General features: G+C 38.9%; 1 protein-coding gene across 1 annotated transcript in view; it reads left to right on the forward strand.

The window, feature by feature from the left end:
* LOC101243554 (macrophage colony-stimulating factor 1 receptor) overlaps positions 1-23,712 on the forward strand; it is a 56,720-nt gene that overhangs the window by 9,497 nt on the left and 23,511 nt on the right. The window contains exons 2-8 of the mRNA XM_041589024.1: positions 13,607-13,858; positions 15,983-16,261; positions 17,315-17,448; positions 18,585-18,753; positions 20,337-20,526; positions 22,451-22,566; positions 23,504-23,609. Of these exons, the coding sequence (XP_041444958.1) occupies positions 13,607-13,858; positions 15,983-16,261; positions 17,315-17,448; positions 18,585-18,753; positions 20,337-20,526; positions 22,451-22,566; positions 23,504-23,609 (1,246 nt within the window). The remainder of the gene's footprint in view (positions 1-13,606; positions 13,859-15,982; positions 16,262-17,314; positions 17,449-18,584; positions 18,754-20,336; positions 20,527-22,450; positions 22,567-23,503; positions 23,610-23,712) is intronic.

Here is a 23,712-nt window from a genome sequence, read left to right on the forward strand (position 1 = left end):
TACCTCCAGGCAGAAATACCTCACACGTGGTCTGGATCTCACCCAGTGGAGTGGTCAGGGAGGAGAACCTAAAGCCTGACAAATCCTATCCAATGTGGTCCCTTCACTGTAGACATTCTTACAGTCTGGGAATATACTCTCTGCTTCACCTCCTTGATGGAGCACAAAGCTGCTCTTTCTCTCTTACCTCTCTGCCTTACTTACCTAGAGAGTCTATAACATTATATTCCTGACACTCACTAGCCTCATTCATGGGGTCCCTGCTCCCAGACTTATATCTCTAGAGGTACTGGTCCCTCTATAGCACATGGCTTTTCTGGGCCTTGCCCATACCCTGGGTACGCCCAGTTGGATCAGCATCCAGCAGCCAAAGAGGAAGATCCACCCCTTTATACTCACTATATCAGAGTGTGACAGGACGTGGTCACATCGCCTCCTGGCCATTAATATAACAAATTACAAATTACATCTAGCTACATAGGCATCTGCCCAGCAACTAGGGAGACATTAACTCTATGGGTCCCTACACAACAATAAAAGGATACAGTGTTAAAGAGTCATCCCTTCCCAGACCTTTAGAGCTACGGATAGCTAAAGGGAATGTGAAATATCGCTTAGCCCACATGTCTTTTATTTTGTTATATGCACAGGCTACTGTGCAATAAAACAGGAAAATAATGGACGCCAGGAGGTTCTTGCAGTCAAACAGAATAAACTTTTATTTGTCAGAGACAAATGATTCACAGGCTACTTACATCAGCACAGAGGCATTTGCAGAATATATGTAGGCACAGACATAGCTCACACAGAGCTTCAGAGGTAGATGCAGGTGCATTCCCTGAGGATGTAGTCAAGGCAGTACAGCATACCTCCAGGCAGAAATACCTCACACGTGGTCTGGATCTCACCCAGTGGAGTGGTCAGGGAGGAGAACCTAAAGCCTGACAAATCCTATCCAATGTGGTCCCTTCACTGTAGACATTCTTACAGTCTGGGAATATACTCTCTGCTTCACCTCCTTGATGGAGCACAAAGCTGCTCTTTCTCTCTTACCTCTCTGCCTTACTTACCTAGAGAGTCTATAACATTATATTCCTGACACTCACTAGCCTCATTCATGGGGTCCCTGCTCCCAGACTTATATCTCTAGAGGTACTGGTCCCTCTATAGCACATGGCTTTTCTGGGCCTTGCCCATACCCTGGGTACGCCCAGTTGGATCAGCATCCAGCAGCCAAAGAGGAAGATCCACCCCTTTATACTCACTATATCAGAGTGTGACAGGACGTGGTCACATCGCCTCCTGGCCATTAATATAACAAATTACAAATTACATCTAGCTACATAGGCATCTGCCCAGCAACTAGGGAGACATTAACTCTATGGGTCCCTACACAACAATAAAAGGATACAGTGTTAAAGAGTCATCCCTTCCCAGACCTTTAGAGCTACGGATAGCTAAAGGGAATGTGAAATTTTTTTAGAAATTTACCTATAGTAGGCAGGTTAGCAGAGGATCAGAAGCAAAATGACAGGTGCCGAAAACACAGATTTATTCAGGCAATTCTTCCCAAAACAAAGATTGTAGAAACACTGTTCATTAGCATTTCCACAACATGCATTGACAACTTTATCCCTCTCTTTGGGGTTCTAGCCATTCAGGGTGGTTCCCACACTCTGAAATATTCAAGCTTCTCACTAAGCCCCTTTTACTCTACCCTCCAGGGATATCAGCTAGCCAGCCTCTGGCAGCACCACACCTCACTCCAGCACAAAGAGGTCTTCAGGGACCCACACCCTCCTCCAGCACAAGGAGGTATCCCAGGACACTGAGGTGTAATCCCACACCTATTTTATCTACAGTTCACCTGCAGCCTAATCAGCTTAGCTATCTCTAACTAAATGGTGTATGGAATGGAGGGCCCAAAATGGAGCTACAAAATCCTAAATAGTGTATGGAATAGAGGGCCCACCCTGCTCTCCTCCATTCACTGCAGGGACCTATTTATCCAGCTTTTCCTAAGCTAACAAATAAACATAGCCTTGCTTACTGCAGCAATACACAGTTTTCCCTGGAGTTCAACTGTTTCACCAACAATAAATCCATGACTTACACTAAAACATGCAGTTGAATTAAGATAATGACACATTTCCAAACAGGACATGAAGTAATTTCAGACAGGGACAAACCTTAATTGTACCGAAGGCTCCCAACAATAACAAAGTGTGAAAGCAGAAGAGTAGGGGGTAAAAAAGTAAGGGGGAACATGGACGCATTTCCTTATGCAATATGTTTCCTGAGCTATACTCTAGTTCTGACGCTGTCCCACAAGTCTCGGTTCCCTATCACCTAGAGCTACAGAGCATTTATGCTGAGTGGACAAAACTAAAACTGTTCTCGTTAGTAGCTGTGGTTTACATTTTTGTTAACGTTGAAAAATGCACTTCTCTGCAGGTTCAAAAAGCACGCAAAATGCAGAACCAATGGCACTAGGATCGAGACATATAAAAGCAGGCGAAAATCATTTTAACTTAAAGTCATTGCTTTATATTTAGAATCCAAATCAGAGCATTTGTTTCTTATGTGCAAATATAATAAATCAGTACTTAAAGGGATTCTGTCATGATTTTTATGATGTAGTTTATTTTCTAAATTTACACTGCAAATAATCCACTCGACATAGTAACATATTGTAACATAGTAAGTAAGGTTGAAGACACACGTCAATCAAGTTCAACCTTTTAGTTTTTTTTTAATCTGCCTAAGTGCCAGTTGATCCAGAAGGCAAAAAAAAAAACATCTGAAGCCTCTCCAATTTGCCTCAGAAGGGCAAGAAATTCCTTCCTGACTCCAAAATGGCAATCGGACTAGTCCCTGGATCAACTTGTACTATGAGCTATCTCCCATAACCCTGTATTCCCTCACTTGCTAAAAAGCCATCCAACCCCACCTTAAAGCTATCTAATGTATCAGCCTGTACAACTGATTCAGGGAGAGAATTCCACATCTTCACAGCTCTCACTGTAAAAAACCTTCTTGTGAATATTTCTGTGGAACCTCTTTTCTTCTAATCGGAATGGGTGACCTTGTGTCAGCTGGAAAGACCTACTGGCAAATAAAGCATCCATTAACCAGAAACTCCCAGGTCCCTAGCATTCTGGATAAAAGGTCCCAAATCTGTACAGCCATAATATATTTTTCTTTTACCCTCAGTATTTCAGTTTCCTTCCTTAATGTTGTTATTCCTATCAATCTCACTACTTATGCAAAATACCTCCTATGAACTAGTGTAACAAGTACGACAGAAATATAATGAAATAGAATAGTATATTTATATCTATATTTATAGTTATATCTGCTAAAAAATAAAATAAAAACATGTGCATTACAACTTCTACTTGAATGGCTTCCCCTTGCTATATAGCAGCTTATTTGTATACATTGTAGTAGAACTAAAATACCAAATACTGTATATTTAAATGCATACTAAACACTTTTTTGTGTTAGTGATCCTTTAGACCTATGGCACATTTAGTATATTTGTCATCAATGTTTTTCAGAGGAAAAGTGCCAATCATGGCTGTTATGTATTGACTGTTAATGTAAAGCCAGTAGATGGCGATGTTACGTGTTAAACTGAGATGTGTCGTTCTGCTCTGCTAATAATTGTTTCCCTAGCATTTGCCTCTCTATCTGTTCTTCCTCACAAGTTGTTAGCAGTTCAGCCATGCTTTCCTCCTGAGTAAAGTTTGTTCTACTCCCAGCTGCTGCAAACGTTTTCTGTACTACTACAGGGTTCAGAATATAATACTGGCGACGAGGATGGGATTTAACGAATAAAAAAATCTACAACTACAAGATCCCAGTGAGTAAAAGGGAATTTAAGAGACTTTATTAATCCCATAATGCCCATAATTTATTAATCCCATAATAGAGGAGTTTGACATTGCCAGGCCATCCTCCTGGGATTCCTATGCAGAGAGACTGCAGTTCATTCTAGAAGCAAATAAGGTGACAGACCCTGTGCAGAAATGTGCAGTTCTGCTGAGTATCATAGACTCAAAGACTTATGAGATTGTTCGCTCTCTGGTATCCCCACTAAACCGAGTAACTGTTCATTTGAGGAAATTATTAAACAGCTTAAAAATCATTTTGCACCCACAACATCTGAAACTGTTAAGAGGTTCCACTTTAACAGATGCAGCAAGCAGCCAGATGAGAGTATTGCTGATTATATAGCAGAGCTGCGCAGATTGGCAGAACACTGCAATTTTGGCAACATCTTGGAATCCTTGCTAAGGGACCATCTTGTGTGTGGGGTCAGGAATGCAGCATTGCAAAGAAGGCTTCTAACAAAGCACAACCTAACCTTTGCTTTGGCCCAGGAGAAAGCACTTGCTCAAGAGGCTGCATCTGTGCATTGGCCACTTCCAGTTCAGTTATTGCACCAGCGCTACATCAAGTGTATAAAATGCTTGATGTTAAACTAGCACAGGTAGCAGATTCAGCAAATGTAAAGGTGCCACAGTTGTGGGGGAGGTCACCTGCGTATAACTGTTGTTTCCAAAATGCTATGTGTCACGAATGCAAGCGCCATGGCCACATACAGAGAGTCGGCCGCCAAGTTTATAATTCACAGAGACACAAGCAAGCCAGAGTAACTCTATCTGGGGTTGCAACAGGTATAGTAAAAATCCAAAATGACACTACTGAGAAGGAAGCAGAAACGGATTCAGAAATTATAAATAGTGTTGAAAATGAGCCAGTGTACAAAAAGAAATTGACTGATGTTATACGGCAAGGGTCTAAATGTAGAATGGAGGTAGATACAAGCTGTGTCTATTCCTTAATTTCAGAGGAAACTTTCCATGCATTATAGACCACTAATGGTCCTCATATTTAACCATGTGATGTTAGGTTTGTGGATTGCAATAAAAAACCTTTAGATGTTGTGGGAGCCTGCTTTGTTAAAGTCCACTATAGAAAAGACTACGCCTCATTATTACAAAAGGACACAGAGCAAGCTTATTAGGAATAGAGTGGTTTGAGCCCCTAGGCATTCAATTACCTGGAGTAAATTATGCAACAACAGACTCTTTGCAAAGTATCCTCAAATACTTTAGCAGTATATTTGAAGAAGGCCTTGGCAAATTTAAGGGCTCATCAATATCATTCCTGCTGGATCCCAAAGTTGTCCCAATACGCATGCCAAAATAGATTGCTTGGTGAAACAAGGAGTGTTAATTCCAGTAACCCGCCCAACTTGGGCCACCCCAATAGTGCCTGTACTGAAGCCAAATGGAGAAGTGAGGATATATGCTGACTATAAATGTATAAATCAACAAGGCATTACAGAAAAATCCATATCAAATTCCTGCTGTCAAGCAGATTTTCAGCACCTTGGCCATATTTTGATGAGGTCTTCATTGGAGCAGACTCTATTGAATCATTAACTGAAAGCAGTATTACAGTGATTTGCAGATGCTGGGTTAAAGCTTAAGAAAGAAAATGTGTTTTAGGAGTACCAAGTGTTGATCTCCTGAGATACAAATCTGATGCAAATGGGATATATCCGACAGATGCAAAAGTAAAAGCCATTCGTGAAACTCCAGTTCCCAAAAATAAACAGAAGCTGCAAGCATTTCTTGGGCTATTAAATTTCTAACATTCCACTTGAAAGACAAAGCTACTGTGGCTGAGCCACTTGCACAAACTACTGGACCAAAATGCTACCTGGAAGTGGTCAGCCCTGCATGAGCAGGCATTCAAGGATGCCAAAAGACTTTTATTGGGTCTGTTTTAAAATAATCGGCCTACTGCATAGATACGTTCTCCACGCATGCTGAAATGGTGTTTATTGCTAACTGCATATGACTATGAGTTGCAGTACCACCCAGGAAAAGAGATAAGTAATGCAGATGCGTTAAACCTTTTACCTGTAAACACTGATTTTCAAGTACCTGCCTTGTCTGAGGTCCTTATGCTAGAGTCCTTACCTAGTCCCCCTCTGCAGGCATCAGATATTGTCTGCATTACACAGCTATGGACCCATTATTGTCTCGAGTGTTGAACTGGCTATGGAGGGGGTGGCCAAAAATAAGTTTAAAGGAAGAGTTCACACCTTTTGAGAAACGCCAGCACGAACTCTCTGCATACAAAGGTTGCCTTTTGTGGGGAAATAGAGTGGTAATTCCCAAAGCAGGGCAAAACCATGTTCTGAAAGCCCTACATGAGAGTCACCCAGGCATTGTAAATATGAAAGCCCTTGCTAGTGGTTATGTCTGGTGGCCTAAAAAGGATGAATGTATTGAAAAATGGGTAAAAGTTGTGTTCCTTGCCAGACCAACCCCCATGCCCCTGCTAAGGCCTGGATACATCCATGGGAGGTTATGCTGAGTCCATGGTCTCGGCTTCATATTGATTTTGAAGGGCCTTTTCAAGGTCAGACATACTTCCTTGTGGTTGATTCCTTTTCCAAATGGCTGATAGGGATGTAGCGAACTGTTCGCCGGCGAACTAGTTCGCGCGAACTTCGACTGTTCGCGTCCGCCGAATGTTCGCGAACGTCGCGCGACGTTCGCCAATAGGCGTTCGCGTCAAAAATCGTTCGACCATTCGACCATTCGATCGCTAAAACGAAGGATTTTCGTTCGAATCGAACGATCGAAGCCATTGGATTGAATGAAATCATTCGATCGAATAGCTTCGATAGTTCGATTCGAACGAAAATCGTTCGATCGAACGATTAAAATCCTTCGATCGTTCGAATCGAACGATTTTCGGATGTTCGAAGTTCGCGAAAAGTTCGCGAACTGTTCGCATTTTTTGCCGGTGTTCGCGAACGGCGTTCGCGAACACATAAACGGCAGTTCGCTACATCCCTAATGGCTGAAAGTTGTTCCAGTGGCATCTGCAACCACCCATGCAGTCATTCAAGTGTTGCAGAAGTTGTTTGCCACACATGGACTCAATTGTATCCGATAATGGAGCACAGTTTACATCATCAGACTTCAGAGCATTTATGAAAAGTAACCTTATTCGTCATGTTAGAAGAGCACCATTCCATCCATCCTCAAATGGACAAGCTGAGCAAATGGTCCAGACTACAAAGGATGCATTAAAAGGATAATTGATTGTGACTGAAATTATAGACTGGCAGAATTTTTGTTGAAGCAGCACATAACCCTTCTGCTAGCACTGGCTGCGGCTTAAAAGCTGTTTAGACAGACTGCATCCCGACTTAGCTTCTGATGTAAAAAACTTGTTCTACTCCCAGCTGCTGTGAACGTTTTCTGTACTACTTCAGGGTCCAGAATATAATAATAGCCATATGGTATCATTTAGTTCAATGGGATCCACTTATGAGTAGCAGTGACAGGTGGATTTCAGGCAGAAAACAGGCATTTGGAGAAGTAGAGAATACAATATGTGCAATAGGCCATAACAGGAAAATTGATTGAACCAGGGCTGGATTTCTATTTCTGGCTGGCTGCTGTCTCCCCCAAACTCCGCCCACCCCAGGTGCACATTTTTCCTGTCCCCATTGGCACTAAGAACTACATGCACTTGGGTAAGTAACCAAGACATTTGCCATGAACCCAGTCCTCAGCTGGGCGGCATTCTGCTCCTGAAATTGTGCCACCCTATGCCCTGGCCTTGCCACCTATCTGAGCCTGGATTGAATGTCTGGTATTTTTTTCTAGAGAAGCCTCTATAGGGTTTCCCAGAAGTCACTGGCTCGTGGCTATGTATTACTGTTCAGGTGCATATTTGGACAATGTTGTCTTTTATCACAGTGCTGAGTAGTTCTAAAATAGGATGGAATAATTCCAACTAGTCTGATAGAAATACATGGCATTTTGGGGTAGACCATTAGAAGATTGAAGCCATTTCTCCTGCTAAATAGTTTGCCAATAGTAAAATTGTGTAGCCTAATTATTCAGAGGAATGCCAACCATCCAATGGTTATTGGACGATTATGCCAAAACCCCCAAAAAATTGAATTTTTTTCTATAGAATCTGAATTTTTAGTAAAAAAAAACTCAACTTTTTTGGGATTTATTATATCTTGAGGATGGAAAAAGTCAGAATCCTGCTGAGGTTGTATACACTATAAGTCAATGGGAGAAGTGCCGAAGATATCCTGATCTGGGCTGTGTTTCATGCAAAAGTCTGAAGATTTTGTGGTGTGCGGGCAAAAATCTGAAAAAAAGGATTTTTCGGACAGAAAATTCAAAAAATTTGAAGATTTGAACTTTTGCCCGATTTTCACAATTTTTTTTTCTTGAACTGTAAATTTTCGGGTAAAATGTATTGATAAATAAGGGGAAATAACTGTGCGGATATTTTAGAAAACAATGAGATACATTTGGAGTTTGATAAATAACCCCCTAGGTGCATATTTTTTTTTTTGGTTGTGACCTATAGAATGCTGAAACATGACTGGTCTATCATGGACAGGTGAACTGATGCTTTGTGACTAAAAAGTAATTATGGATTTACTCCCAGATATAAGGGCGATGCCTTATTCCTTTTGTTTCAGTCAGTGTCCAAATGAATAATGCACATAACACAAAACACCATGCTACATTGGGGCATGAGATGTGAAGGAACCTTGCATGCTGGGATGTTTTTTGAACCAAAAGAACCTGTTGACCTCCTCATAGATGAGAGGGTGACCCCTGAGGCCACCCTCTTTTGTTGAATTCGATCATACCATAAAGAACAACTAAAGAAACAAATGAGCAAAGTGTTTGGGTGGATATACTGTATGTTAAGCCCCTGAAGTTGAACTTCTTCAGTATGTTTTGGAGTTTGTTTTGGAGTTTATTGCCCCATTACCTATTAATCAAATATTCAAATGTATTCTAATATCCAGAATGCTCAGGACCTAGGGTTTTCTGAAAAAGAGGGCTTTCTGTAATTCAGATTACTATACCTTAAGTCTGCCAAAAAATATCATTGAAACATTAAATATACCTAATAGTATTGTTTTATGAAAGATGACCTTTCCATCATTTAGGGCTGACTGAATAAAAAGATTACAGATAACCAATCTTATACAGATATGCTACCTGTTATCCAGAATGCTCATCTGGGATTTTGCAGATTAGGAGTCTTTCTAAAATTTAGATCTAGATTCTTCATACCTTAAGTCTACAAGAAAATCATGTAAACATTGAAGGGGTTATTTATTAAACCCCGATTTTGCCTGGTTGGGTTTTTAAAGGCTAAATACAATTTTTTTGTCAAAAACTAAAAACTATATTTTTTGTGATTTATTAATATCCGATGGTGTTAAAAGTCCCAATAAAAAAGTACTCCAACTCAGACCTGCCAAATTCATGTACAAGTCAATGGCAGATGTCCCACTGACATTTTGAAGATATTCTGATCTGCGCTGGGTTTTGTACAATAATCCAAATATTTTATGATTTTCTGGTGATAATCTGAACAAGTTGGAGTTTTTTGGGCGTCAAATTTGAAAAAATATCACAATTCGAATTTCTTCACAAATTTTTTCAAGTCTTTTCCCGCACAAGAAACTATTGTGAAAATGTAAAAGTCTGCGCGGATTTGGTCTATCATGGACAGGTGAACTGATGCTTTGTGACTAAAAAGTAATTATGGATCTACTCCCAGATATAAGGGCGGTGCCTTATTCCTTTTGTTTCAGTCAGTGTCCAAATGAATAATGCACATAACACAAAACACCATACTACATTGGGGCATGAGATGTGAAGGAACCTTGCATGCTGGGATGTTTTTTGAACCAAAAGAACCTGTTGACATCCTCTTAGAAGAGAGGGTGACCCCCGAGGCCACCCACTTTTGTTGAATTCGATCATACCATAAAGAACACCTAAAGAAACAAATGAGCAAAGTGTTTGGGTGGATATACTGTATGTTAAGCCCCTGAAGTTGAACTTCTTCTTACTACTGGATTGGCCACTTTATTTGTAGTTGAAACCCTGTAGGGTTTCAACTACAAATAAAGCGTCCAATCCAGTAGTAAGAAGAATGATTTTCTTGTAGACTTAAGGTATGAAGAATCTAGATCCAAAATCCCAGATGAGCATTCTGGATAACAGGTAGCATACCTGTATAAGATTGGTTTGGTTTGTAATCTTTTTATTCAGTCAGCCCTAAATGATGGAAAGATCATCTTTCATAAAACAATACTATTAGGTATATTTAATGTTTCAATGAGCAAAGAATGAGCCCCTAAATACAATTTTTTTGTCAAAGAATAAAAACTATATTTTTTGTGATTTATTAAAATCCGATGGTGTTAAAAGTCCCAATAAAAAAGTACTCCAACTCAGACCTGCCAAATTCATGTACAAGTCAATGGCAGATGTCCCACTGACATTTTGAAGATATTCTGATCTGCGCTGGGTTTTGTACAATAATCCAAAGATTTTATGATTTTCTGGTGATAATCTGAACAAGTTGGAGTTTTTTGGGCGTCAAATTTGAAAAAATATCACAATTCGAATTTCTTCACAATTTTTTCAAGTCTTTTCCCGCACAAGAAACTATTGTGAAAATGTAAAAGTCTGCGCGGATTTGGTCAGAGTGGTATTAAGATAAAAAATAACCCCCTAGATAAAACCAACAGGCTCTTTTTTCCTCCAATAAGGATTAATTGGATCAAGTACAGGTATGGGACTCGGAACCTGGGGTTTTCCAGATAACGGATCTTTCTGTAATATGGATCTTCCTACCTTACAGGAAAACTATACCCCCCCGAACAATGTAGGTCTCTATAAAATTATATTGCATAAAATAACTCATATGTAAAACCCTGCTTCGTGTAAATAAACCATTTTCATAATAATACACTTTTTTAATCGTATGTGCCATTGGGTAATCCTAAATAGAAAATTGCCATTTTAAAATATAAGGGCCACCCCCTGGGATCCTAGGCTTCACAGTGAACACAAACAAACCAAACAAACCATACATGTTAGGTCACATGCAGGGTCTGACTGGGCCGGCGGGACACTGGGAAAAAACTCGGTGGGCCCCCAGCCCTCGTGGGCCCCGCCAGCCCAGACTTGCATGCTGCTGGCAGTGTCTTGCTCCTTCCTGTCCCCCTCTCCCCCACCGCATGAAGAAATAACACCATTGGAGAAGTTATGGGCTGGCGGGGGAAGGGGGGCAGAGTCCTCGGGGTCTGTGGCGGGGTGGCAGAGGGGAGTCCGGGGGCCTTGCAAGCAATGGAGGGGGGCTCAGGAAGCATGTGAGTGATGGAGGGGTGGTGTTGGGAACCCTCGTGGGCCCCTGCTGGCCTGGACCCGCTCACTGATGACAGAGCTTGCTCTTTCCTGACTTTCCCCGCTGCATGAGTAAGTAGCGCGCATTGAAGAATGTATGCGAAGGAAGGGGGACAGAGTGCTCGGGAATTTTTGGTGGGGGCCCATGCAGGTGGTAGAGGGGAAGTCTGGGGGCCATGCAAGTGATGGAGCGGGGGTCGGAGGCCTGTGCTAATGGTGTAGGGGGTGAGGGCCGGAGGGGGTGAAGGCCCCTGAAGTGGCAGCCCTGGTGGGCCCAGACCACCCCAGTCTGACACTGGTCTCATGAGCCAATTAACAGACAAAGTTTTGTCTTTTGCTTCCACTCTTCTACCTGTTATATTTAGAGCTGCAGTATTTCTGGTCAGGTGATCTCTGAGGCAGCACACAGACCATCACGAAATGGTGGTTCAAGGCAAGAGATGTAAAAGGACAATATTTACTTAAATAAGTATACCAGTTTAGTAAGAGTCTTTAACATTCCACTTAATTTAATCTATCTGTTGCTTAAAGGAAATCTATACACCCCTAACAATGTAGGTCTCTATACTGCATAAAACAGCTCATGTGTAAAACCCGGTTTTATGTAAATAAACTATTTTCATAAAAATATACTTTTTTAGTAGTATGTGCCATTGGGTAATCCTAAATAGAAAATTGCCAAAAATAAGGACCGCCCCCCTCGGATCGTAATATTCACGGTGCACACAAACAAACCATACATGCTAGGTCACATGAGCCAATTAAAAGACAGAATTCTGTCTTTTGATTCCACACTTCTAACTGTTACAGTTAGAGTTGTCGTATTTCTGGTCAGGTGATCTCTGAGGCAGCACACAGACCATCACGAAATGGTGGTTCAAGGCAAGAGATGTAAAAGGACAATATTTACTTAAATAAGTATACCAGTTTAGTAAGAGTCTTTAACATTCCACTTAATTTAATCTATCTGTTGCTTAAAGGAAATCTATACACCCCTAACAATGTAGGTCTCTATATTGCATAAAACAGCTCATGCGTAAAACCCTGTTTTATGTAAATAAACTATTTTCATAAAAATATACTTTTTTAGTAGTATGTGCCATTGGGTAATCCTAAATAGAAAATTGCCAAAAATAAGGACCGCCCCCCTCGGATCGTAATATTCACGGTACACACAAACAAACCATACATGCTAGGTCACATAAGCCAATTAAAAGACAGAATTCTGTCTTTTGATTCCACACTTCTAACTGTTACAGTTAGAGTTGTCGTATTTCTGGTCAGGTGATCTCTGAGGCAGCACTGTGACAAATACAAAATGATGGTTCAAGGCAAGAGATGCAAAACGGCAATATTCTCATATCTATATATATATATATATATATATATATATATATATATATATATATATATATATATATATATATATATATATATATATATATATATTTATATATATGTATATATATATATATATATATATATATATATACATATACATATACATATATATATATATATATATATATATATATACATATATACAGTATATACATATATATATATATATATATATATATATATATATATATATATATATATATAGGTTTGGTAAGATTCTTTAATATGTCAATAATATGATATAAACTATCTGTTGCTTAAATATTAATTTTAGGGGTAAAGTTTTCCTTAATTTTGGGGGTACAGTTTCTCCTTTAAGTCTACTAGAAAATCATGTAAACATTAAGGGCTTTATTTATCAAAATCCAATTTTTTCTGAAGTTCAAAATAGTTGGATTTTACAACCCAGACCACAGAAACTTCCAAATAGGATATTTTCTAGATTCTGACTTTTTCCATGCTCAGGTATAATAAATATTTCCATTGTATTGGATTCAAACTTTAATAAATAATCCCCTAAATAAACCCAATAGGCTGGGTCTGCTTCCAATAAGGATTCATTATATCTTAGTTTGGATCAAGTACAAGCTACTGTTTTATTACAGAGAAAGAGGAAATAATTTTTTAACATTTGGATTATTTGGATAAAATTGAGTCTATGGGAGACAACATTTCTGTAATTCAGAGCTATCTGGATAACGGGTTTCTGGATAATGGATCCTATACCTGTACAAGATACTGTTTTATTATTACAGATAAAAATTTAATCATTTACAAAAGATGTGTATTATTTTGAAAAAAAGGAGTCTATAGGAGATGACCTTTCTGTAATTCAGAGCTTTTATAACTGCAGTGCTACGTTAATTAAAATAAAAATTAAGATTAATTATAATATATATAAAATAATTTATTTCTTCAATTTCCAGGCATGGCCACCCCTGTGATTAAGGAGGGAGGAGAGCTAATTGTCAACGCTGGAAAGCAAGTTACCTTAACATGCTCAGGCAATCAAACTGTAAAATGGGACATAAAGTCAAAAAAATGGTCTGTCAAGCAATTTGAAAACTTTTCAGAGCTGAAAATCAAGTCACCCAGTTATAAAGAAACTAGAAGTTACAGGTGTGTTTACAATGACACACAAAATTCTGGAATGGCCTCAGTGCACTTATATGTCAAAGGTAAATATGAATTATTTTTGTCAGCTACACAACCTATTTCACCTTCCACTATCAAGTTATATTCTTAACTGCCCCCCATGCTTGCAAAAAGGGGAAACTGTATTTATTTTAGATTTTAGGTGTAGCAATTGTCACCATACGTAATGTACTTTTTTGTATTTGTAGTCTAGATTTACAGGTATTAGTGTACAACTAGGGTATAGCCTCCACCTTGCTATGTCTGCTTTTAATGAAAATATGAGGGTGCTTAGGTTTTTTGGGGGGGAGGGGGTTGACAACATTGAGGATCTTATGACACAAGGGTAAAAAATACTTCAAAAAAACAGAGGTGCTCGGTAAGTGCAAATTAATAGGATCAAATAACTATTGAAGGAGACTCATGTCCAAAAGTGCTTTCAATCTAGGGAAGGCATACATAGAGAAATAAATAAAACAAGGAGCAGATTTATAAATGTTTGTTGGATTCCCAGCAGTAGTGTAACTACTGGGCCCCACAGCAAATTAATTTTAGGGCCCCCAACAGATCTGATTCCCAGGCATTCAAACTCTGTGGAAATCTATGTGACCAGTTGATTCAATAGGCAATTTCAATCAATGTGCTAATAGATCAATTTTGATATTTAGGGGCACATTTACTGATGGTCGAATATCGAGGGTTAATTAATATCGAATATCGAAGTCGAAGGATTTACCACATTTCCTACGATCGAAGGAAAAATCGTCCGATCGAACAATTAAATCCTTCGAATCGAACGTTTCGAAGGATTTTAATCCATCGATCGAACGATTTTCCTTCGATCAGAAAATTGTTAGGAAGCCTATGGGGACCTTCCCCATAGGCTAACATTGATGTTCGGTAGGTTTTCGGTGGCAAAGTACTTTGTCGAAGTTTTTTTTAAAGAGACAGTACTTCCACTATCGAATGCTCGAATAGTCGAATGATTTTTAGTTCGAATCGTTCATTTCGAAGTCGAAGTCATAGTCGAAGGTCGAAGTAGCCAATTCGATGGTCGAAGTAGCCAAAAAAAAAACTTCGAAATTCTAAGTATTTTTTCTTCTATTCCTACACTCAAGCTAAGTAAATGTGCCCCTTATAGTTCTTCAAGATTCAATAGCTCAGACCAGCCAAAAGAACAACTGGTCTGGGACATAAAATTCCATAGAAGGCTATGGCAGTGCAATGTTTTTCACACATCTTTCTGATAATTTGTTAAAGGGAAAGTCAAACCAAAAATTTAAATTGTGCCTAATAACAGAAAGCATTGCAACTTTGCAATATACAATCATTACAATTTTCTTATGATTTTTAACAGGGCTAATGTAGGATATTGTCCAATGCAAGATGGTAACAGGTCAGAATTGGGCCTGACATTTGAGGTACTGAGAGGCCCAACCAGTCTCCCATAGGCCCAATATATAGTAGCTGTCTATAGCATCTTTTAGCAGCCCCTTGACTCAGAGAGAGATATTAAGGTGGCCATACATGGAGAGATGTCGCCAAACGAGCGGATCTCCCTCCGATATGCCCACCTTGAGATGAGCAATATCGGGCTGATCCGATCGTGGGCCCTAGGGCCCAATGATCGAATCCTAACATTGCCTAACGGGCGGTCGGATCGCGGGACCGCATCAACGAATAGATGCGGCCGCGATCTAACGGGATTTTTTGTCCCATCCGGTCGAGATCTGGCCGACTTTCGGCCAGATCTCGATCGGTGAAGCCCGTCGGGGGCCCCATACACGGGCCAATAAGCTGCCAACACGGTCTGTCGGCAGCTTTTATCGGCCCGTGTACGGCCACCTTTAGAGCAGAGGTATAGAGAGAAGCTAAATAAGGACATTAGCTTTGAAATAGATCAGACTTTTCTATTTTATGCACTGTGTGATACAAAGTTTGGTGCTGATTTTTTGTGAGTAAAATTGGGATGACTTAGAGAAGGTGGAAATGAATCTGTGAAGCCTGTGAGCAATGGGCTCCTTCCAGTGAGTATCTTGTTTGTTCTACCCATTGGTGAGAAGTTACTGGGAACAGTCATATCAGAGAATTATCCTGCTTCCCAGCCTACAAACAATGCCAGATGCTTATTCCATTAAACTAATCCTTTCTGGTATTTTCTTCACTAGATGAACAAAATTACTGGAACACCCCACAAGGTAGCCTCATTAAAGTGGTTGAAGGCAAAGATGCCACTCTACCCTGCTTGATAACAGATCCATCCATCCCAAAAACGAATATTCAACTGGAGTCCTCCTCGTTAAACTCAGCAAACATATCATTTGATTATCATAAAGGATTTACTATTCATGGGGTGCAGCCGAATAATGATGGACACTATATCTGTAAAGCTACAGTAAATAGTCACGTGAGGAAGTCTCTACAAATGACGCTACACGTAACAAATGGTTTGTTAAAAAAAAAAAATGTAAATTCCTTTTGCCACATACCATAAGGGTAGAAAATAATTTATTGAATTTTGGTTTTGTTAATTTCTTTGGTATAACATTGCAAGTATAAATGCCTATTGCAGCGGGTATCTAAGGTTTAAGGGTCCATCACAGAAGCCCTTTGTCTTTTTAATTATGGACCTCAGTGTAACTAATAGGCCGTATCAGTGTGTGCCTCATTTACCCTCAAACGGTCCTATGCACCAGTCATTTAGGAGGAAAATAAGATCTGATCAGAGGTGCTTTCCTGCATTCACTCTTGCTGATCTCTCCATAGAGACCCCAAGGTAAACTGAGTGTGTAACTCTTACATTACTGTTCAGGGGAATGCATCAAATCCATTGCATGTCAAGTGCAAGTAAGTTCAGACACCCTTGAATACCTACTTTGAGAACATTGAAATATAAATGTTAGATTGAGGAACTCCCAAGTCAATGTAATCGAGGTGCTTACATTGGTTCCAGTTCTAGAAACCCATAGCAACCATGTAGCAAGCAGCATTTTTGCAAAGCTAACATTTTGTTGTTATGATTAGACCCAGAGTAGACCATCTTTTATAAGTATCTCAATCTTCACTAATTCCAATAAAGAGGAAGACTGAACACTCAAAAGAAAAAATATATCTGTTTTATTACATCAAAAGTATACAGAGTAAACTACGCGTTTCAACCAAAAATGGTCTTCATCAGGGGGAAATTTTCAAAAACAGAAAAAAGAAACATTTTTTTCATTTGAGTGTGCAATCTTCCTCTTTATTGCAATTACTACAAGCCTTGGCAACTCTAATGGGGAGTCCCCTTTGGACTAGCTCCTCATACTTGTTTGATTGGGATGTGTGCATTCAAACAATTTTTTCATACAAGCTTTAGTTACGGTCTGATACATAATGAAGAGTTCTTAGAAACAGAATCACTGTGTCTTTAACAATTTAGTCATTTTTTTTATGACAGCTCCTCTTAAAACTAGTACACAAATTATATAATTTAGTAATTTGTATCCGTTATATTTTAGTGCCACGGTTTCCGCCCAATATTACTCTGGAGCCTGAAGAGGAAATCAGAATAAAAGGAGAAGCGTTCAAAATCACCTGCAGTGCAAATGCTGAAGAGCTTCCTGAACTAAGATGGGAAACCCCTGTGGCAAATGTAAACACCTTCACTTAGGGGCAGATTTATTAAAGGGTAACTATTGCGAAAATGAAAATTTGTTATAAGCTTCAGCATACTGAAATAAGAAACTTTCTAAATACAAATAATAAAAAATGTACCATTTATGAAATAATCAAGTTTATCTTCACTATTCCCCTCTCAGCATCTGTTTCCCTTAACTCTCTCTTCATTCAGGAGTTGGGTGTCAGATGAATGATCCAATATATCTTATAAGGTGGCTCCTTTTACCTAGACAATGTATTAGAGCTCACTCTATTAAAATCACCAGAAATCATGTCTCTCCACATGCAGAATTTGTGCAAAAGGCAGTTATTTTGTTAGATTTTTTTTTTGGTTAGAGTTTGTACTGGAATCAGTTATTTGAGTGAGCTCTAATATATCTGCTAGGGAATATAAGATATACTGGATGATTCATCTAACACCCAACTTCTGCATGAAGACAGAATAAAGAGAAACAAATGCTGAGAGAGGAATAGTGAAGATAAACTCGATTATTTCAGAAACAATGCAGAATATTTAATTGATTTTATTTAGAAAGTTTCTTACTTCAGTATGAGGAAGTTTATATTAAATTTTAATTTTGAGATAGTTCCCCTTTAAGGTTCGAATGGTAAATTTGAATTAAAATTTGAATTTTTTTTTGTGTCAAAACTCACAAATTCGAATGTAAAAGCACCAACTCGAATGTAAATTTGAATGTGAGAATTATCACACCATGGAAACAGTTCTAATTCGAATATTCGTCAGCTGAAACCTGCCAAATTAAATTACAAGTCAATGGCAGAGGTCGTTGACCCATTTGAAGATGTTTATAGCCTTCCAGACATTGGAGATTTTTTTTTTCAGAGAAAAACTCAAATTGAGTTTCATTCAAATTCCAATCGAGTTTTCGGTCAGTAACATTTGTTCCATTTTTTTGACGTTCGAATTTTGAGTACACTCTAATTTATAAGAGTAAAGAAAATTTCACATAAATTGGAAATTCGACCTTTGATAAATCTGCCTCTTATTTCTGATTGACACAATACATTTATAACAGTAGAACTGACTACAGACCATAATAGCTAACCTCTATCAGCATTACAAATGTGTTTTTCTCACTTATTTTGAAGTATTCATTCAACAATTACACAAGTTTTGATCTGCCGCACTGGACTTCCAACTCCACGTTATATATCCCTAAAGTGAACTTCACTGACAGTGGCAACTACACCTGCACAGGATATTACCCAGAATTTGAAGCTAAACAAAACAGAAGGACTACTTCTCTACATGTGATAGGTATTGATTTTCCTAGAAGACAAAACAATGTCAGCTATACAAATTGAATTGGCCATTGAGAAAATTAGAAAATTGGTCAAAGTTTTGAATATTTTTGAAATGCATTTTATATTATGCACAGTACATGATTATGGGTCTGTTTCGCAGGTGTCTTGGGTACCTAGTGTCACCCCTATCTTACTGAAAGATTGACCATAAGCTACTTTTGCCTTACATGTTGGTAAGGGCATTTTGTTGGTTAGAGTGGGTTCTACACTGCATTATAGCAACACTGAAGGGGCATGATGACTGAGCAGTCAAAGGGGTGTTCTGTGACATCACTAGGGGTGTGTGGTCATCCAGAGAGAGTAGTTAATAGTTCAGTTGTCTCAAAGGCCGCACAGAGATACCAATTGCGTCTATTCCATTATACCAAGCCCAATTTATGAACAAAAAGCCCTTTATTGTTTTACTTCATCTTTTTCTAATTGCTAAGCAGCCTGCAACTGATCTGCAATACAATAAAGGGACTCAGAACATCTACATATATCAGTTCTCAGGGGGTTACCTGTTGTGCATTCCATGATGCAGACTAGACAGACTGGAAGAAAGAAGGGTATGAGTAACATACCTCCTGTTTTATATTATAATGATATTAAACTAACGGATAAATGCAAAAAAAAACCCTCAAGGATTACAGAAAGGTGTAAATGACCTCTAATATTAAATTAATAGATTTTGTAAGAATGTAATGACAGTTTATGATTAAGTATTACAGGGGTTGTTTGCCTGTAAATTAATGTTTAGTATGAAGAAAAGAGAGATATTCTGAGACAAATTGCCATTTTCATTATTTGTGGTTTTTGAGTTATTTAGCTTTTTATTCAGCAGCTTTCTAGTTTACATTTCAACAGTCTGGTTGCTAAGGTTCCAATTACCCTAGCAACCATGCACTGCTTGAATAAGAAACTGAAATAAAAGTAGGAGAGGGCACGGATAGAAAGATGAGTAATTAAAAGTAGCAATAGATTTGTAGTCTCACAGAGGGTTTGTTTTTTTTAGATGGGGTTCAGGTGACCCCCTTCCACTTTGAAAGCTGGAAAGGGTCAAATAAAGAAAGCAAATAATTCAAAATATAAAAAATAAAAAAATTAAGTACAATTTAAAAGTTTGCTTAGAATGAGCCATTCTATAACATACTAAAAACAAATTATTTATCTCTTAAGTAACAAAACAATGGACTGATAAAAGAATAGATTATTTGGGGAGCTCTTTGCTTTGGGACCTATAAAATCTATTTTTTTGATTTTTTTCAAATTGCAAATAGTACTTCTGCCATTGACATCTACAGGACCTAGACAGATTGCAGCATCAGGGTATAATAAATCTCGAAAAATTTTAGGTTTTTTTCTCCACTAAATATTCGAATTGTATAGTAAAAAAATAGAGTTTTTCGAGTTCTTAGCATTCGGGCTTTAATAAATAACCTCCTTAGTGTATTAAATAAAAACAGATTTGGTTAAAAGTTCTAAATAACTATATTTAGCTGATTGAAGGACCTCTGTTTTACTGCTGTTTCTTCCCTCTCTTTCTGTCCGCTATAGAGGAAGGCTATGTGCGCCTCACTTCATCGAGTGACAGCAGAATAGAGCTAAAAGCTGGAGAAAGTGCCAGTATGAAGGTACAGATTGAAGCGTATCCGAGTCAGTTGTCCTGGGCGTGGGTCCATGAGAACCTTGGAAACCAATCAAATGTGTCATCACAGGCAATGGTGAAACCGGATGGGCATTACAGGTGTGACTCACTTTCTTCAAACGGATATGGTGGATACACAGTGGATAACAGATAAGTTACATAGAATCCCATTGTATACTATACAACTTCTTTGTTACCTGCTGTGTATCCTGTGCCTTTTCTCCTTTTTCAGCTTTGAATGGCTGCCCCCATGACTTCACAGCAAATTGTTTACATAAACTATAGTTGTGTTTTTGAAGCAAATACACCAGTTGTACCAGTGCAGCACAAAAGTACACTATAATTCCATTACTTTAAAACATTTTCATTTTTTGGTGTTACTGTTCCTTTAATAGTAATGGAAAGAGTGGACTATTATCAAGCACAGCAGGAGCATCTATTTGTAGGTTTAATTAAGGATCTAACACTAACAACAAGTAAGCAACGTTGCTTCCTTTAGGTGGGCTGAGCACTGTCCAACTTTGTGTCTGTATTGGAAATCAGTTTGATCTAGTTTGTACAGTAAATTAATGACATATATGAAACATAGTGTGCTAATCTCTTACAGATCTATTTGTATGTCCTCACTGTTGCACACCCCTGCCCAAAACATTATGAATATACAGTATGGGTAAGATGATAATGCTATATAAGGATTTAAAGGAGAACTAAACTTCAACAAAGCATTAGTATAGAAAGGCAACTCATTAGGTTTAAAGCGTCTTTACCAGTCCAAGGCCACCACAGCCCTTTAATGGTGTAAAGCATTGTCCCAAAGATACTACCATCAGCTCCCCACCTTCTTTTCTGTTGAATTATAGCATGCTTTGGGCTGCTGTACCAGATCACAATATAAATTCACTATACACGGCTGAATAGCAAATCATGTAATATTCACATTATGTGGCAGCTTAGAAAAATGCATTCTGCATTAAAATACTGTAGTTTCCATGACAGATGTAAGATCACATAATGCTAACAATATGATCATTTCCAGTGACCCCTAAGCTTAGCTTTTCAACATCAACCCAGATCAGATTGAGCATGTCCAGTGTCCCACTGACACTCAAAAAATGGCCTAACAAGACCAGAAGATGGGGAGCTACTATGGGCAGTTTTGAAGGCATGTAGCATGGGCTGCTAACCCTCTCTGGTACAGTGAATTCAGCATCTCTAGTCAAATATCTTTTTTTTCTGTTTTTTAAATACACAATAAAATGCACAATAAAGACAAAGGGGCAAATTTACTAAAGCGCAAAGTGGCTAGCGCAAATTTGCCAGCGTGATGTAATTTAGTTACTTCGCCGATTTACTAACGGGTGCTGGCGTAAATTCGCTAGTGAAGTGGACCTACTCTAGCGCTACTTTGCACCCTTACGCCAGGCAAAGTTGCGCTATTGTGAAGGGACGTAACTACGCTAATTTACTAACTTGCGCATTTTACTGAACGTTACCTCTTGCGCCAGACTTTACTTCGCCAGGTCAGACCAGGCAAGGTTCAATAAAATAGATAGGATATTAGTCCCAAAAAACCCTGGCGTTTTTTACTTTTTTTTTTAGGGAGATACGTAGGCTGAAAAATAGCATACATTTTTTTGGGGTACCCTCCTTCCCCCCTACATTTCCTAACATATGGCAACTCAACGATACAGTGGGCACATGTGTAGGGCAATAGAACACCTTTATTTTATTTTTTAAAGGTTTCCTGGGCTTGAATAGTGTAATGTAGTTGCTGCAGCATTATATTTTAACATTGCGCTGTATGCAAATTAGGCATCGCTAGCGTAACTTCGCTTTGCCTGACGAAGTAATGGTGGCGCAACTTCGCTACCGCTCGCCTCCCTGAGCGCAACTTCGCATTTTAGTGAATTTGCATAGCGCTGGCAAAACTACGCCTGGCGAAGTGCGGCGAAGCTGTTGCTGGCACAACTTCGGATCTTAGTGAATTTGCCCCAAAGAATAAACTTGTATTTATTTATTTCAGGAATGTGAGTATCTTGATGCTGAATCGGATACAGGACTATGAAGAAGGATCCTATAGCTTTACTGCACAGAATGCAAGAGCAATTGCCTCTATGACCTTTAAAATAGTGTTGAAACGTGAGTTCTAGAGGTTATTTTAGTAAAACAATTCTTTGACTTATGTATACCAAGATGTACAATTCTGGAGTAAAAAGATACCAGAATTTGAGGGTAACTCCAGCTCTGATATATGTAAATTAGTATTATACATTTGAGGAACTAAAGACTATACACAGCTATACAATACTGTTATTAAGCTCTTTGGAATTTGATTGCACTGTAATAATGTGCCATTTAGGGCTCGAATCATTCTCCATAGATCAATAATATAGATTTCCAAACCCCAACTCAACAGATTGTATTCATAATAATAGGCCACACATTTTAGACACAATTAAGCTTATGGTGTTCCTGTTCCGTTGGGTTACAGCAACCCAACCTTTTTGTAAACCACATTCAAATGTAAAAAGAGTTGGAGAGCAATACAAGCATCCTGGGGATGCCAAATAATGGCTGTGATTGGCTATTTGGCAGTACACCTGGTTGTTATGCAACCAAAACTTTCCTCCAAACCAGGAATTCAAAAATAAGCGCCTGCTTTGAGGCCCCTGGGACATCATTGAAGGGGTTGATGAGCAACATGTTGCTTGTGAGCCAATAGTTGGGGATCACTGGGTTACAGCATCTCAGCTTAGAACTCTAACAATAATGCTGAGTATTCCTCACTCCCTGGGTTTCTTACTCCACCCTGGACTTCTGTGGGGCTTGTCCACCCAAAGCTCTGGACATATTCTTCCTTTCCATGAGGGAAAATGCCAAACAGGAATCCTGATGTCACACGCTTTTCTTACTATTGTATACTACACCTCCGGTGAAATACAGACAAAGTAGATAGGGTTGCTGCATTGTAGTACTGAGGTTTTATGTTTGATTCCAGGTGGGAAACTGTCTTGTTTTATTTAAGGAATATTTTAGTGGACTTGAAGCTTTAATCGAATTTCTGTCTGTGTTGCAGGTCCCCCAATGGTTGAAATTAAGGCTTCAATTAATGATAGATATATTTGCACAGCATCTGGATATCCATTACCCAAAATTGTATGGTCTCAATGTGAGATAAATGAGTGAGTAGCCCTCCAGCCCCGCATATGTTTCTACCCATGCTACACACACATTCAGTTCCTCTTGGCATAGAGCATGTTACAACAACTGTACTCATTGCCCAAG

This window comes from Xenopus laevis, chromosome 3S, assembly GCF_017654675.1.
Source record: "Xenopus laevis strain J_2021 chromosome 3S, Xenopus_laevis_v10.1, whole genome shotgun sequence".
Classification (NCBI taxonomy): domain Eukaryota; kingdom Metazoa; phylum Chordata; class Amphibia; order Anura; family Pipidae; genus Xenopus; species Xenopus laevis.